At 40.5% G+C, this 17,205-nt stretch overlaps 3 protein-coding genes across 4 annotated transcripts; 1 reads left to right on the top strand and 2 right to left on the bottom strand.

Moving 5' to 3' along the window:
- Positions 1-32: 32 nt before the first annotated feature.
- Positions 33-3,350, bottom strand: slc19a3a (solute carrier family 19 member 3a). The gene is made up of 7 exons (XM_010752119.3): positions 2,521-3,350; positions 1,915-2,150; positions 1,273-1,831; positions 971-1,049; positions 629-821; positions 375-516; positions 33-273 (listed from the first exon to the last, which is right to left on the bottom strand). Exons 1-7 carry the CDS (start codon positions 2,677-2,679, stop codon positions 136-138), a joined length of 1,506 nt encoding a protein of 501 aa, XP_010750421.3. The 5' UTR covers positions 2,680-3,350; the 3' UTR covers positions 33-135.
- A 450-nt stretch (positions 3,351-3,800) lies between these two features.
- Positions 3,801-8,505, bottom strand: slc19a3b (solute carrier family 19 member 3b). 2 transcript variants are annotated; one of them, XM_027280110.1, is made up of 9 exons: positions 8,198-8,505; positions 8,040-8,103; positions 7,685-7,864; positions 7,337-7,502; positions 6,853-7,168; positions 6,566-6,717; positions 4,966-5,158; positions 4,380-4,521; positions 3,801-4,170 (listed from the first exon to the last, which is right to left on the bottom strand). In XM_027280110.1, the coding sequence occupies exons 2-9, from the start codon at positions 8,100-8,102 to the stop codon at positions 4,018-4,020; spliced, it is 1,365 nt and encodes a 454-aa protein (XP_027135911.1). In that variant the 5' UTR covers position 8,103; positions 8,198-8,505; the 3' UTR covers positions 3,801-4,017. The 2 variants fall into 2 exon arrangements, with proteins under 2 accessions (XP_027135911.1, XP_027135910.1); XM_027280109.1 differs by having other exon boundaries at positions 8,040-8,505.
- Positions 8,506-8,905: 400 nt separating this feature from the next.
- On the top strand, positions 8,906-16,636 carry daw1 (dynein assembly factor with WDR repeat domains 1). Its single transcript, XM_027280746.1, has 13 exons — positions 8,906-9,023; positions 9,208-9,280; positions 9,775-9,919; positions 10,638-10,696; positions 10,800-10,922; positions 11,052-11,151; positions 11,431-11,538; positions 12,105-12,211; positions 12,364-12,466; positions 12,792-12,906; positions 12,995-13,071; positions 16,173-16,335; positions 16,522-16,636. Exons 1-13 carry the CDS (start codon positions 8,984-8,986, stop codon positions 16,554-16,556), a joined length of 1,248 nt encoding a protein of 415 aa, XP_027136547.1. The 5' UTR covers positions 8,906-8,983; the 3' UTR covers positions 16,557-16,636.
- The last annotated feature ends 569 nt before the right edge of the window (positions 16,637-17,205 follow it).

Raw genomic sequence — 17,205 nt, 5'->3', positions numbered from 1 at the left:
AGAAAAAACAATTTCTATTCACAGTGTTGCAGTCAGTAATTTGACGCTTTTTTTTTTCTTTTTTTTTCTTTTTTTTTTAAAAAGAGGGAACCAAAGCGCAAGTGATTTTCGGCCTTTTATTCAGAAGTCAGAAGTTTATTCACAGTCTGGAGGTTCATTTTTGACTGAAGGGCTAAAGTCTTTGCTGCTTCTTTGTGCTCTCCAAATTATGAACATTCCCCGGAGTGAAAAAACAACAGCAATGACCATGAAGTAGCTGGAATATATGGTGAACTGCAAGATAAAAATAAAGCACACAACTTCAGTGAGGAGTGGACCTCTAAACACTTCTACATCCAGAAAAGATCTAACATTTTTATGGTAAGACTGCTTACCTGAGTCTTGATGTCCAGGCCCAGTCCTTTGCCGTCAACCACAACAGAAGTGATGATCGTCTGTAGAACCAAAGCTCCAAAGTTGTTTGCTCCAAACACCAGAGCATATCTTTCCATTGTCAGGTCAGCTGCAATCTGGTACCTAAGAGAAGTGATTCACTCATTTAATCATTCCCTTTTTCCTGTTCTGCCTGCAATGAAATTAGGTCTGAATTGTGGGGTAGAACAACCCTTTAGTATCTTAACACTCTTACATGGCTATTGTTATCAGCAGCATGTACAGGAACTTGAAAATGATGTAACCAATGTAGCAGACCCAGATGTTGCCCATGAAGGTCATGAGGAAGAGTCCTACTGCCCCGAGTCCAGAGAAACCACCCAGAGCCAGCTCTCCCCACTGTTCCCATCTCACCTCAGTGAAGCCTATACTGTAGGCTGCTGCTGCACCTGCAGAACACATGAGAGTGAGGACTTATGTAGCAGAGATTGCATTTCTATCTTTTTCTTTTGTCATCAAATATATATTCAAATGGATGAGGGAGCTAACACTTTCCTAGTCTGTATTCTGCACTGTAAATATTTATGACGCTACCTACCAAACAAATTGGATGCTGCCTCCACACCTCCGTTGTAGACAGTGAAGTTCTGAGAAGGCTGCACATGCTCCCACAACACCTGGAGGGGTATATTTCATTGATCATTAAAAGTGATCACTTGATAAATATGTGCAAACAAAGTATTTTGTTTATTTTTTTATCCCTTTCTATATTGTAGATTCATACCTAAGACAACAGTTAGGACATTTTTTCTTTACTACATTAATTTCATAGTTTCTATAGTGTGTCCAAATGTTCCACTGATACTGTAGCTTTTGAACTATTCACTTGTCACAACTGACCTGCACATAGTTGATAACCTGGTTATAGCCACAGGTGGCCATCGCCCACCACACTGACCAGTAGAGTAGCTCTCTGGAGGTATAGCATTGGCGGAAATCCCCCCACAGCTGGAGGAGGACTTTGCCACAGGTCTCTGCACCGACCAACTCCTCAGAGTTCACAACTTGAGGATCTTTTTCATCCTGTCCCTTTTCTGCCTCATCCTCTGTTTCTCCTCTTCTTTCCACATTTTCATCTCCGTTGAAGGATAATGTTGATCCACTTGGGTGCTCTGTTGCATCCCCAGTCCCATCTTCATGCCTCTGTGGAAACTCTGTCACTGTTTTTTGTCCAGTGTGTTTGCGATGAAAGTACATGCTCTGCTGTGGCATTGGCAGGAGGCAGGAAGTAAGAAGAGCAATTGAAGTAAGAACCAGAGTAAATACTAAGATGTTGTTGTAGGACATAAGGTTGAAACTGACGAGCAGCTGGCCCAGCACAGAGCCCACCGTGTTCCCCAGGAGTTGCACACTGCGGCTGTAAGAGGTGGCCTTCCGGTACCTCTTCAAATCTACCACACTGTAATGAAAAAAAACATATTCATATCTGTCCAGCAACACAAAATTCAACCCCCTGACAAATGGCACTATTAGTGCCCTGACCTGTAGATGTAGGAGAAATAGGCCACTTCACTGGCTGTCACCACTCCGTAGAAGAACTGCATGACCTGCATGGCTGGTACACTTTTCAACCACAGTAACAAGGCTGTGGTGACGAAAAGGTTGACACACTGGAACACCACCACCGGCTTGTAACGCAGCCAGTCAGTCAGGAGGAACACCGGCACCAGCACACAAATGTAAGAGTATGTCCACACTGGGAAAATGCGATTGGTTACCTGATGAGGAAACACCAAGAGATAGATTCATGTTAAAGAGCCATTTTGGATAGGACAGGATTGCATCATAGCAATAAATCAAAGGTTTTCAATCATGATTAGATGTTTATCACTTGAGTAATGAAAACGGTGTTAGGAAATCTTTACTGTGATTTCCTAACTTGGTTATTTTGTCATGATGACATTATTTCAAGTACAAAAAAAGAAAGAAAATTGTACATCTTAGGTTTTTCTTGTCAAAGCCACAAATCTGACAAGCCAAACTGAAACACTGTACTCTGTCATGATTCCTCTTTTGACTGACTGATTTATATTATGACATTGTTTCTGGTTCATGATTTTGTCAAGTCATATTTGCTTGCTTTCGTACCTGTTCTGTTGTCAGATTCTTGTCCGGTCCTGTCATATATGGGATGAGAAAAGGCTCCAGGGGTTTAACTGTGCTGAAGAATCCATATATGCACAGCAGAGTAGTAGGATATTTCCAGTCTGCCCTCCACCTCCTCCATGCCACCTCTCCTGCCTCCATGTTTTTCTCCTCTTCTATCTCTTTCAGGTGTGTGTGTGTGTGTGTGTGTGTTTGCTGGTGTACTACCTTTCCTTAATGGTGGGAAACCGTCTATGCTGTCTAAGTGTTGAGCTTGGTTTGTCAATCAACAACCCGGTCAAAGAGCAGTCCAGCTCAAGCTGAGATTCTCGTGTCATAAGTGACACAAGCGATCAGACAAATCTCAGGACTTCATTAATCAGCAATAAATACAGCTTTATTGTGCTGTTGAGATGAGAGCGTAGTAGCTGCCATAGATGATGAACTGCAGAGAAAGCCCTCTGTCATCCTCAATATGTAATTTAATAATACTCTGAAACAATTTTCATCAAACCTATCTGCCTGCAACAATGGATGATGACCAGTAGGTGTCACCCTGTCCTCACACTTAAGTGTTAAACAGACTGCTCATGCTGCTTTCTGTCCATGTTTTTTAATCTAAAGTGAGTTCTTATGGAGATTGTCAGGTTTAAATTTCTGTGTACAGCAGTTAAAATAGACATACTTGTGTCACAATGTCCAGTCCCAGTGCATCTTCATCCACAAATATGAATGTTATGTAGTATTCCAGCTGGATGTATGGGTGCTGCAGCCTACAACCTCCCCACCAGCTTTAGTGGAACAACAGCAGCAATGACCATGAAGTAGCTGGGATATATAGTGAACTGCAAGATAAAAATAAAGCACACAACTTCAGTGAGGAGTGGACCTCTAAACACATCTACATCCAGAAAAGATCTAACATTTTTATAATAAGACTGCTTACCTGAGTAATGATGTCCAGGCTCAGTCCTTTGCCATCAACCACAACAGAAGTGATGATCGTCTGTAGAACCAAAGCTCCAAAGGTGTTTTCTCCAAACACCAGAGTATATCTTTCCATTGTCAGGTCAGCTGCAATCTGGTGGCCTCCAGGTTGAAGCTCCTCTTCTACCTATTTCAGGTGTGTGTGTGTGTATGTTTGTGTGTGTTTGCTGGTGTACTACCTTTCCTTTACGGTGAGAAACACCTGACACCTTTGCACTTGGTTTGTCAATCAACAACCTGATCAAAGAGCAGCACAACCTTGGTATTTCATTAATCAATACAGTTTTATTGTGCTATTGTTGGTTTCCTCTTGTAGAGATTACAAATTTTGCAGATTATAGAAAGAAATCCATGAGGTTAGCTGGGAACTAAAAGCCATAAGCAATAGTGTGGAAGCAAAACGTTTCTCAGTTTCAGACTCATTAGAAAACAGTGCTGCTGTTGTAGGAGGTATTATTCTTTTATTCCCCATACACTAATGGAACAGATCAAGCCAGTTTAAACAGTTTGTTGTCAGAAATGTTCAACAGAGATCACCTCCACACTGGTCTCTTGTTCTTTGTTTTCTGTGTACTCAGGATTGCGTTGAGTTGTACATGCAGTGTAGGTCCCTCGAATCAGAAACAGCACAGAGATGAGAGCGTAGTAGCTGCCATAGATGATGAACTGCAGAGAAAGCCCTCTGTCATTCTCAACGTTAGCATATGAATCATGCTCTGAAACAATTTTATCAAATGTATCTGAATGCAATAGTGGATGATGTCATCATCAACAATACAGAAAGCTCATACTGCTTACTGTCCATTCCTGATTTAGACTGAGTTCTCATGGAGATTTATAAAAAGTTATCAATGAATACTTGTATACATACATACCTGTGTCACAATGTTCAGTCCTAGTGCAGCTTCATCCACAAATATTAATGTTATAATAGTCTGTAGAATAAGGGCTACAAAAGTGTTGATCCCAAAGGTCAAAGCATAGCACTCCATGGAGAGGTTGGCCGCAATCTGAAATCTAAAATGACAAGGTGCTTATGATTTCTGAGAGAACTATACTCCAAGCTTAGACTCTTGTATATATAGGCAATACAAATTAGATAATTAGTCAGGTGGCAAAATAAATGATGTATTTTAATCAGTGTTGTTTGTTTTGTTTGAGTTACTTGTTAAGAAAAAATGCTATATGCTGGCATATTTTATACATTTGTTCTTATCTTGTTTGAGAATTTGAATATGTTACTTATTTATATTTTATAGATAAAACAAGTAATCAAAAAAAAAACAGTGACCTTTTTACAAATAAAAACACATTCCTGGGTATTCCAATTAATTCCTGTTTAATATATTACTTCAGGCTTTGCTGTTCCGTTATCTAAAGAGAGATTAACTGTTTTGAAAATACAACACTAACATTGCAGAATTAAAGTTTGTTTTGGATAAATTTTCTCAGTGAACTTACGCTGTGATGGTGATGAGGAGCATGTAACAGGATTTGAATATGGCATAACCAGCATAGCATAGCCAGATACTGCTGGTGAGCGCCATCAGAAACACAGCACTCGTGGCTACAGTTGAGAACAACCCCAATGCCAGCTCTCCCCACATGGCCCAGTTAACCTTGATGTGGCCCACGGAGAAGGCCACTGCAGCACCTGGCCCAAGGAGGAGAGAGATTAAAGTGATTGATCTGCATTGGACAACACCTCTACTGTGTCTATGCATTCTTGTCAGGATTCATCCATTAATCTTAACAACAACATTTCTTTCCTTGAATGTTGGTATAAATGGCAATGTGGCCTCTAAACAAAACCTTGTATGCACACGTCTCCACTGACCTCCACAGCACCTGCCCATTATGATGAACCACTTCCTCCCGGCTCTTGGAATCAACTATCAGCAATAATCAGAGAATCCATTTCCGCTTAACTCTATCTCCTTAATTGAAGCAATTACTCTTCTTCTTCTCATGCTGAGCCAGGTTGAGAGTAAGCCAACAGGACCGTGGTGATGTTATTCCCTTTCAGAATCAATACACATTTCCCATTTAATCAGGAATCCCATAAAATCGAGAATGGCATGGCTGTTTTCTTTTAATTGCACGTTTTTATAGGTTTGTGTGCCATCAGACATGGCAACTTTTAATAACATTGTTAAATTTTATTTTGCTCTGCATAATGTGGTTTTACTGCAAACCTCTGGTCCTCCCTGTGTTAACTGAACTCCTGGCTCCTGTTCCCAGCATGGTGACAATCAGTTATCCCCTCCGTCTATAAAACGTCTGTTCTTCTGTGAGATTACACCGTCCAGTAGCAGCATTCACTCTTTTGTTAAATGTGCTTTTGTATACATTATTGTTTTTTATGTCCTGTTTATATGATAATACTAATTTTGGATAGTGATGTTTATTTAAAGGATCAAGCTCGCAATATTCTAGATTTCTGTCAATGTGACCAATTCTCATGAAAAGATCAAAATCAATTATAATTAGTCAGTCCCTTAATACTTTCTGACTTCTGTACCCTGTGGACTGCAACCCCAAGCCAATTCCTTTCTATTGAAAGCGTAGATTTTTCCTCAATATTTTCAGCTGGGCACTTATTAGTATTAGCAAATATTATTGATACACGAGTACATAGAGGGGTTTTTTTTGGAGAGGGGAGTTGCGCTAGTGATATATTTACAACAGCAGGGTGGTATATGTCACATCCAACTACAGTGCCCATTCATTGCCATTAAGCAACATATTATCCAGTGTAATAGTGTAGCTCATTGATGTTTAATTTATTTGAAGAATTTTTGGACAATAATGGAGGTCTTTGGCACTGATAAATAAACTATATCAAGCCCTGACTACATGGCAACACATGGTGGGATACATTCCATGGAAATTTTGTTTAGTTTTTTTGTGGGATTTGTTAATATTCAGAAAAATATAGACTATCACCAGACTTATCTACTATCACCAGGCACCATACATGATGATACTAAATCAGACTAAAGCTCAATGATTTTCTCTCCCACACGTACACACACAAAGGCACACACACTGCCAGTCTTACCCACAAGAGAGCACACAGCCTCTACACCTCCATTGTAGATGGATGATGTGGCAGATGGTTCTATATGGTCCCACATCAGCTGGGTGTAGTTGAAAATCTGCCCATAGCCAGCTGAAGCCAGAGCCCACCACAGGGACCAGTAGATTAAATGCCTGCATGGTGGGCATTATTAAAAACAATTTATGATCGTGATTGTTTCTAGAAAGTTCTTCATACTGTCTAAAAAAAGTATTTTATGTGTATTCAAAATGTGCTGTGTAGTGATAAAAAAACAAACAAAAAAATGCCTGGAAGAATAAGACTCCTTAAAGCTTTTCCAAAGTAGATGGCCTGCATTGGCCACATTTTCCCTGCTGCACAAGCCAGCACTGCCATTATGCTCCATCTTCTCTCTCCCTGAGCCAGCTTCGTCCTTATACATCTCTGGTTTCTCCGGCCCGTCCAGTCCCAGTGGCCCCTCCTGCTGGGACTGTGAGCCCACAGCTGCAGCCGTTTTCCCTTTGAAGAACAGGCTCCTCTGGGGCATGGGCAACCAGAAGGAGATGAGCAAAGCCATGCTTACAATCCCCAGAGTGATTGCATTGAGGTAGAAATAGTCCACTCCTGTTGATTTTAGTTTATCAGTGCTTGTTCATATTTTTATACATAGATCAGTGCAGTTTTCTAAATAATTTTGTTGTAAATGCAGGTGGGTCTGATTTATTTATTGAAGAGTAGTCTTCATTATATTTCTCTATTATTCTGTATCTATTATAGGCTAGGAAGCTCTACCTGCCAGGGAGACGAGCATTTGGCCCAGGCCAGCACCAAATGTGTATCCAGACAACATGGCACTGCGCAGGTAACCAGTGGCTCTTTGGTAATTCTCAACTGGAATCACGCTGTAGATGTAGGAGAGGTAGGCCACCTCTGTGGATGTCACTACAGCATAGTTGACCTGTTGATGGGATGGGACAATTTTAAAGAGACTGCAGCAAATGATACATTTGTACCAATGATACATAACAAAATATATTCTGTCTTTAAAAGTTATTGGAATAACAGTAAAAAGTGATTAGTTACATAAGGAACATTACTATTCAATCAGTTTCCACAATTTTATTCAGTGTTTCAGTGGACCTGAACGAAGATCATAGCAGGCAAACCCGGGGCGAAGCAGAGCAGAACATAGGTCGTGACCAGAGAGAGCCCTTGTATCATAATGAGGGGCTTATGCCTCAGGAAGTCAGTCAGGAGGAAGACAGGGAAAAGGAAGGCCAGGTAGGAGTATGTCCAGATAGGGTACAGGTAGTTGGTCAGCTGTGGGGAAACAACAAGCATCAGAGAATGGGAATTTTTCTGGCACACACTGTTTCTGTCTATGCCATGTGTATATCATTGCCAAAAAAAATGGAGGAGGAAGTGCTCCTAATTGAGGATACAGTAATCTATCTGCACACATTTGAACAGAACAGTATGTGTGTGTCTTTCTTACCACTTCTCCAGATATGTTCTTGTATGGTCCAATTAGGTATGGTGTGAGGAAGGGCTCTGCCATTCTGCAGTTTGCAAAAAACCCATAGAGTGATAGTATAGCGGTGGGGTAAGTCCAGCTGAAGGACCTCTTCATGGCCCAAAAGACCATACTCTCACCTCAGCAAATATGTTGTTCTTGTTTTTATTTCCAGAAGCTCTGCCTCAGTACCTTAGTCTTTATGGAGTCTGAGTATCTGGACTAACCTTTAAGTGCAGTGGGCGTTGTTGAAGTTATCAGTATTCATCAGTAGCTAAAATATACACACATATTTTTTACGATTTGCACGTGTGTTTGTCAGTTTATGAGTGGACTTTGACCAGAAAACAGAAAGATAAGCTGAATAATAGGTGTGGCAGATTCCACCAAACAATTTAACAGAAAGACATAAAACATCTTATTGTCAGACAAACTGAGTCAGATGCCTCCCCTAGTGCAGCATATCAGTCAAATGTATGAAAGTATTAGTAAACAATTACCCAATTCTGTAGAATTACATAAATATAAAATAGTTTACCCTCCAGAAATAATACAGTAATTCACCATATATAACCCAAACCCTAGTTATCCCATAAAAATCTTCCATAAAAAGCACAGAGCAGCTGGACAGACCTTATCATGTGGAAATCCTAACAAAATATTAATGTGTTCCTCGTATATTCCTCACTAATAAGCCTGGAGCTACGCTACAGCGTTTCTCTTTGTGAAAATAACCCCAGGATGTGAAAATATCAAACATCCTGGTATGATTATTTATTTTAACCAGCTTGTCATTCAACTGCTTGACATTGTTTATGTTCGCACCGCGCATGCGTAGTTATTGCACACGGGCACGTGCCCCGAGTCTGTCGCTATAGCAACGGTTTGTTGATAGGCGACGTGTAGCAGCCTCAATAGAGAGCAGCATGAAACTCAAGCGGTTCCTCCTCAGATATTATCCTCCAGGTAACAGATATTAAAAGTTGTCCCAGCTGTAACGCTAGTTCTTTTTCAGGGGAATATGCCACTGTTACTCTGACAGCAACTTTCTGTAACATTACTGCTGAAACATGCTGTTTAACGTGAGCTAATGCTAATGAGTTAATGCTGGCACATCATATAAACTTTTCATGTTTTTTTTTTCTTTCAGGTATAATCTTGGAATATGACAAAGGAGGAAATTTGAGGACCAAATCAATCGACCTTTTGGATTTGACTCCAGAGTGCGTGACTTGTATCCTATAACATTTAGAAAGTTAGTTATCAGTGGCTGACTACTAGCTGTGCAATACCTTAATAATTATTTCCATCTCTTAAGAACACTGTGTGAGACATATAGTCCTTTCTGATCCGTCAACACTCCGAATGATAGCTACACTATTTAACCCTGCTGCATGTAGTTTGAGGTTATACAGTAATTGTTGTAAAGTTATAGTTTTTGTTCCTTAATATGATGTGCCATCTGTCCAGAGCATATTATTTTGTTTATAATGCATGTGTGACATTGAAATGAGAAAGTGTAATTAGGTTTAGCTCATCAGTGTAGGCCCTATGCAACCGAACAAGAAAAGGAGTAGTGTTTCTTCCTTCCTCATTTCCAAATGTTTGCACCTAAAAGAATTAGCCTCTAGGACTGAGTGATTATTTTTGCATTTTAATTTCTCTCGTGCTATCACTTTTCAGAGATTTAAAAGTTCTGTTTTTCCCCACCACACAGAACAAACCCAGACGAGTTGTTCGCAGAAATCAGGCAATCAGAGCCTCTGATCACAGAGTCTCGGGCTGATCAGGTCAAACAGCTGATCGTACGACTTCAGCAGAAACAGGTCCAGCACGACCACCACAAGTTTTGTTTCTCAAAGGTCAGACACTGGACTCATGCTTACATTACTGGGCAATAATTAATAAATCAACACAGTGCCATGACATCTAGATTGAGTTAAGTAGCTCTTGGTGAATTATTGCGATTCAGGTTCCCAGGACATGTTGTAAAATCTATAGCATTGTTCTGTGAGATAAATGTAGAAAGGTCTTTGGCTACTTTATCAGATTGAGAGAAACTGTAAAGCTGCGTTACTCCATTACACACAGGAAGGTGAAAAGACTTTGGGATGATGAAATGTTATACAGTATATTAGTTCCCTGTTTTTTATTTTGTGCAGTGAAATTAGCCAGTGCTCCAAAGAGGCACTAGAGAGCAGCAGTGGTTAGGTTATTACATTTTAGGAACGGAAGCATGCCAGCTGTCTAATAACACAATAACAAGTGCTGCATGAGTGTCTTAGTATGTTAAGGAATACACAAGACTTAAGTGGTAAGAGGTCTGGGTTGGTTTTGTGTCTGGAGGTCAGAGGACAGTGATGTCTTCTTCTAAAACCAGTCAGAGACTGTTCTGCATTAGGAGAGAAAATCCTTTCACACTGAACGGCCAGGAGGGAGAGGTCTTCTCATTACATCAAAGTCAGAGCAATTATATATGGATATTACATGGAGGAATCATGGGGGGAAATGATGAATGATGAATGATGAACATTGCCTTGGAGGTTATATCTTCTAATCTTTCTCTCGTCTTTTTTGCAGGAGCTTAAGGCACATATACTACCACTGACAAATGTTGCCTTCGATAAATCAGGATCAAGGTACGTGTATTTGCAACACACAAAAGTTTGGCACTTTAAAGATCAGGAAAAGCTCTGTTTGTTTGTTGTATTGTTCTTCACTGTTCTCTCTAACGCTCTGCAGGTTTATAACTGGGAGCTATGACAGGACATGTAGAGTTTGGGACACAGCCTCAGGCACAGAGCTGCATAAGCTAGAGGGTCACAGGAACGTGGTGTATACAGTTGCCTTCAACAATCCCTATGGGTAATGAGCTGTTTCAAACAAAACTTTCATAGCATCTTAAAACATTGCTCTGTAGTATTTTGCCTTTCAAATGGGCCATTTATCTTACAAATGACCGTTTCTTTGCTTTGTTTTATTTCTGAAACATAGAGACAAGATTGCCACCGGCTCTTTTGATAAGACCTGCAAACTGTGGTGTGCTGAGACGGGGAAATGTTTTCATACCTTCCGTGGACATACGGCAGAAGTAGTATGTATAACAATCCAGATCAACTGAAAATGATTCAATTTTCTTGTTCATTTTTAGTCAGCCGTTGCTTTATATGATATTGGCTACTGTATATAGGAGCAAGTGCCTTGAGTGTGACCTAAGGACAACTGAGCATTTAACTTGTTATAGTCATAGCTTGCATAGTTTCTTTGACTTTGTGTTTAGTGCTTGGATAATAAATAAGTCTGCCAAATCATTTTTGGCTTTGTAGCAGAATCCGGCATGAGTTACTGTAAAAGAGAGTTTTGTATTGTGTAGGTGTGCATGGCGTTCAACCCCCAGAGTACACTGGTGGCCACAGGCAGCATGGATGCCACTGCCAAGCTGTGGGATGTGGAGACTGGGGAGGAGGTGGCGACTCTGACTGTGAGATATCTTTTCTTTACTTCATCCCAACGCCTTCCTTGCTCTTTTTTCTCCCATGGCTCACATTCATTCAATATTAATGCCTTGATTAACTTTTCATTTACTTTAAACAGCCATTATTCCTAAATAGAATGTTGTTACTCCTGCTGATAGCCAGTGACTTTTTTTTTAGCCTATCCACCCCTGATCTAATGGGAAATGTAGCTGTAACTCTTTAATAAGGCACTGATAGACCACTCTGGGGGGAGTAGTAAGCTCTCTTTGATCTACAGACTGCACGTGGGTCCATGGTGTGACTGATTGGTTGGCTGGCGCTGTCTTAGTGAGAAGCAACTCACTGCAGCTCCCTCTCTGTTCTTTTAGTACTTCACACACATGGGGGATCAGTCATGTTGACAGCAGTCAATTGGGTGCAGAATCTTAAGCGTTTGCTTATTTTTATTTATTTATTTCATGAATTCAAGAATATTAATACCGGTGCATTTTTGCTGTGCAAAGAGAGGGAGTTTAAAGGAGAAAAGAAATGAGACACTCAGTGATTATGCTGCCTGTTTGATTTCATCCAGGGTCACACTGCAGAGGTCCTCTTCCTGTGCTTTAACACGGTGGGAAATCAGCTTGTCACGGGCTCCTTTGACCACACAGTTGCTATATGGGATGTTGCTTCTAGAAGGTCAGGCAGTTGTTATTGTTAATGTTGTTGTTATTGCAATGCATATGTTGATTTATGCATGTGTGTCATCATTTACACTGTACAGTACATTCATACCACCTATCGATTTTGCATACATGTGAGTCACTGCTACATTTTCTGTTTTTTCTCAGGCGTGTCCACACTCTGATCGGTCACACAGGGGAAATCAGCAATGTTCAGTTTAACTGGGATTGCTCCCTCATAGTCACAGCCTCCATAGACAAAACCTGCAAGGTGAACTACCATGTGCTCGCATTTGTGTTTGTGTGTGCCTCCTGTCTCTAAGGTCTCCATTATTTAAAGGAGAAAAATTAAATCCTAATTCCTTAATTATGCCAAGATGAGTCATGCTCACAAGTAAGAATGATCCACATCACTGCGTTTCTCCAGGGGAGATGGTTAAAATAAAGCCACTTAAGACAGCTAACGGCTATATTCTGACATATTTTATGAGACTGTACATGTGTTTATCCATGTGTTCTAGTTTTTTGTGTGTTTCCTTCCTGTGTGTATAAATATGCCACTCACAGTGTTCTGTGTAATGTGTATGTATTTGCAGATGTGGGAAGCAGTCAGTGGGAAGTGTGTGGCAACCTTAGTTGGACACAAAGAAGAGGTGCTTGATGTGTGTTTTGATTTAAGGGGTCAGCTCATTGCTTCTGCCTCTGCTGATGGTGAGACTAACTAGCTCAGGAAACCAGCCTATACATGTCTACTGAAAATGCTGGATTCCTATTGCCTAATGCAATCTCTCTCTGTCAGGTACAGCACGAGTGTTCAGTGCAACCACACATCAGTGTCTTGCGACCCTAGAGGGTCATGACGGAGAGATCTCCAAGGTAAGTCACTGGACCCAAAATAGCTTGTCTACCATGGCCCGTGAAAAGTTGTTTTATGTCACAATAGAGAGCCAAAGTTTCACCTCATTTGGGCTAGCTTTTATACTAATTTCCATTGAGTCTTTTTCTTTTCAGAAAGCTAAAGCCTGAGTCTCTTTGATACGCTGAATATAATATATATAATATATGAAAGCCCTGCTCATTTTAACAAAGATATAACAATGATTTATAGCATTCTGCAACTATGAATATATCTCATAAGATTAGTGCAACTGTGTCTCTGTGGAGCTGTATGGTTACAAAACCTTTGCTCATGTTTCAGGTTTTCATAGACATTTCATCAGAATTTAGTTTATGGCTAAGACATTAATAGGAAACAGCATGGGCTACATTTATTTCCTGACAACCTTTGATATGAACCGACATGACAACAGAAAATTAAATTGTAGCTATTTATAATTCTCATTGTTTGAAACTGTAATTAGAGCGTTCTCTCTCAGATCTGTTTGGGTGTAAGTGTTATTATAACCGACCATGGGGCACAAACACAAGTTTGTGAATGCACCAGGCTACTAGTAGGTGTGAATGAGCTTGTGATTTTTGTGTAACATTAACACCCAATCTCTAACTACAGCTCTGCTGGGCAGTGCTGTAAATAGGATATTGCCTTTTTAACATGGGATAAACTGTGATGCTGAAGTGGAGGGACAGGAGTCCAAGCTTCAGGCTGTTTTGTACTTAATGTGTCACATGGCTTAGCAGCTTAGCAAGTAGGACATAGGACTGTAGTAATGCTTCTGTTGATCTGACTAACTGAACCTCTAGGCACCAAACTAGATTGTCAATGTGTTTTTTCATGAAGATGTTCAAATAGTATATCATCCACAATGTCTAGTGACTGTCCGGGTCTGCTTGATGTAAGGTTTGTGATGCACGCATGCGTAGGTTGCGTGCACCTCCAATTAGTTGTGACCATCGTGGTTGGCCGCTACACTACAGCAAGCTGAGGATTGGGGTTGTGCATGTGTGTTGCCCTAGCAGACTCTGGAAAGTAGTATAAACAGAACTATGGTGTCTCCAGCTCTTTGTGTACATGTACGTTTGTACGTCCGAACATATTCAGGCCTTTATATGAGCATGGTCTGACCTTCTCAGAGCCCCAATGTTGTACCCGTGCCATTGCATGTAATCACACATCCTGAAAAAGAACCTTTAACCCAGTGTAACCTGGTCAAAAAACATACTTTAGCATAAGGTGAGGTGAAGGTGTTCAAGTGTTTGCTTGACTCTGCATTAACCTTGTATTAAAATGGGAATGATTCTACCATTTTTCAGGTGCCTTGCGCTGCATGAGTGTGTGTCCTGCAGGCTCTGGCTTAAAAGGTTTCTGTGTGTATGAGAAGTTACCTCTGTTTACAGAAACACATCAGGTAGTCAGTAATAAATAGGCTGGGCGGAGGATCATTCCAGAGGATTATGACTCTAATCTCTTCCTAACAGGACACCTCTCCCTCTCCTCTTCATGCTTCTTAACTGTGACCATGTTTTCTTTTTTTTTTTCTCCACTGGTCTCTTTGTCTATTTCAGTTTCTCGCTCTGAATAAATGCTTTTATTCTCAGTATGTCTCAGTTCCACCTCTAGTTAATTCACCGTGCTGCCTTTTCCTGTTTTAAATGTGGAAAATATAAATGAGTGAGACTGTTAATGGAGTGACCTGAATGCATGTTTCTACGTGGATGCTATCGTTTGCATGTCAGGAATTCACAAGCAATGTTTTGTCCCTGCTAGTAAGAAGAATCCTTCACATTTGGACGCTCCATTAGCTTTATTCTTTTTTAATAATCTCACATTGTTGTGAAATTTGTCAGGCATATTAATGGAACAGTGCTTCAAAGCTGACGAGGAAGATGGCTGAGTAAGTGGTACTTTTGTAGGGTCTGGTAGAAAGTTATTTTTGGTCTTAAAATTGTTACATTAACATTAAACTGAGCATCTAACCCATGTAAAGATTTATAAAAGTTGGATTTGCAAATATTTTATACTATTCCTTCTACAACCAAGATGGTGAAGGTTAAACCACATGCCCATTCCATGACAATAGCAACCATGTGATGAAGCAATGGTGGATAAAATTACAAACACACACCTCACATTGACCACATGCATGACCACACATTATTGCCTAGTTCATTTAGCTGTTTTCAATACACACACTAAGTATGTGCAGAGCAAGGTGCAAGCAAGATGATGAAACTGCCAGTGATGCAATTTTACAATGATTTAAGTCTTAAGGATGTGTTTTTAAGCAGATGTACCAAAGAAACTTGTACCTCAGGTTACATGGCATCCATCAATAGCACACTCAGAAATCGAGCAATTTTGCTGACAACTGTGACAAAACATCATGTTGTAACTTTTGCAGTGTGAACCCATTATTTCGGAAATTAGGTTAAAATTATAATTTAATATGAAATTGGGACACAGCTTTTGTTTTGTTTATTTATACCTCTTTCCTGTCATTTCCTACTTCCTGATGTTTTCTTTTCTCTCCTCTGTCCATTTGAAACTGTTTTTATTCCATTTCTGTACCTGTCATTGCTTCCACTCTCATCTTCTTCCTCCGGTCTTCTATCTTTGTCAGCTTCTTCTCTAGTCAGTTTCCATTTCCTGTCTAGGGTCGCTCCTTGGAGCTCAGTTTAGAGTTTTAATAAAAACACACTTTACTTTCATGGCCATCTAGAGCCAGCTTCATTTAATCATCTCTGCCTTTAGCTTACAATGGGAATATTCAGCGAACGATAAACCCGGGATCTAACGCAATCAGCTTCAGCCATGATTTTCATAATACTTCACTGCAAAAAAACTCATCATGGAGTGGTACCACTGGTGCCTTTATCCTAGTTGACTGACCTCTGTGGACTGATGCTGCTGATGGGTGGAAGTGTTTTAAACTAATTTCACCCTCCCTTTGGCCTTTCAACCACTTCTGACATAATCTCTTATTCAGCAGTCTCTCTTGCCACTCTATCACTCATGTAGCACACATATACACCTCCGAATAAGACTGCCAGTAACTCTCCTTACTTTCTTTTCTTGGAAGATCTGTTTCAGCCCCCAGGGCAACAGGATCCTGACTGCCAGCTCAGACAAGACAGCTCGCTTGTGGGATGTTCAGACTGGAGTCTGTCTACAAGTTCTGGAGGGGCACACTGATGAAATCTTCTCCTGTGTCTTCAACTATGAGGGTGACACCATCATTACAGGTATACACTGTATACACACACACAGATACCCCATCTGACAGCCACACATACATCTGACAACCATGCGCTGTTGAAATGTGCGCTCCTCAGTACCAGCCACAAATGTTTAATTGCACATTTTAGATGAAAAGAATGCAGCTGTGCCCTTCTGTGCAGCCACCTGTTCATGTTTGTGCTCCGTTGCAGGGAGCAAGGATAACACATGCCGGATCTGGTGCTGACCCTTCCTTTGACCGTGCAGAGACTCAGGCAGATGTATACATGGACACAACAATCAATTCTTGTAGACCATGTATGACTCACTGTGTATAATTGTGGATTACCAACTGAAAAAAAAAAGCTGCGGTCACGTTGAGGTAAAACTATTTACTGTATCTGTGTAAGGTCAAAGTGGATAGCAAATCATCATTGCTTGATTATATCATTTGTGTTTGAAGCCTCACTTATTCTCTGACTACTAAATTTGTTCTGGGCTTGATCAGTACACCTCGCTTTTTGCTAACTGTGGAGCTATCAAATGGTAACTGTGCTCACAAAATGTCATCTCAAGTAATTCCTCAACTAAGATTAAGGAATAGTTCAACATTCTGGGATATAGGTTATTTTGCTGGGAGTATTATGGGAACACTGGTAGCACTTTGATGTCTGTGCATCAAGCTTGCAGCTAAAGCCAGTAGGGTCCGGTCTTTGCATAAAGACTGGTCACAGCTAGCCAGGCTCTATCCAACATGTTAAAAATTACACTTATTAACACACTACATAGTTACAGGTCATAACTGCCTGTAGCTGCCTGTATTTTTTGGCTTACGGTCTCTTCTCACCTGACAGTAGAGCTTCAAAGCTTGTTATAAAAACACTGTCTGTTCGTGA

Source organism: Larimichthys crocea, chromosome VII, assembly GCF_000972845.2.
Source record: "Larimichthys crocea isolate SSNF chromosome VII, L_crocea_2.0, whole genome shotgun sequence".
NCBI classification, from domain to species: Eukaryota; Metazoa; Chordata; class Actinopteri; family Sciaenidae; genus Larimichthys; species Larimichthys crocea.
The sequence above is the reverse complement of the archived record's forward strand: the minus strand, read 5'-3'. Positions and strand labels throughout refer to the sequence as shown.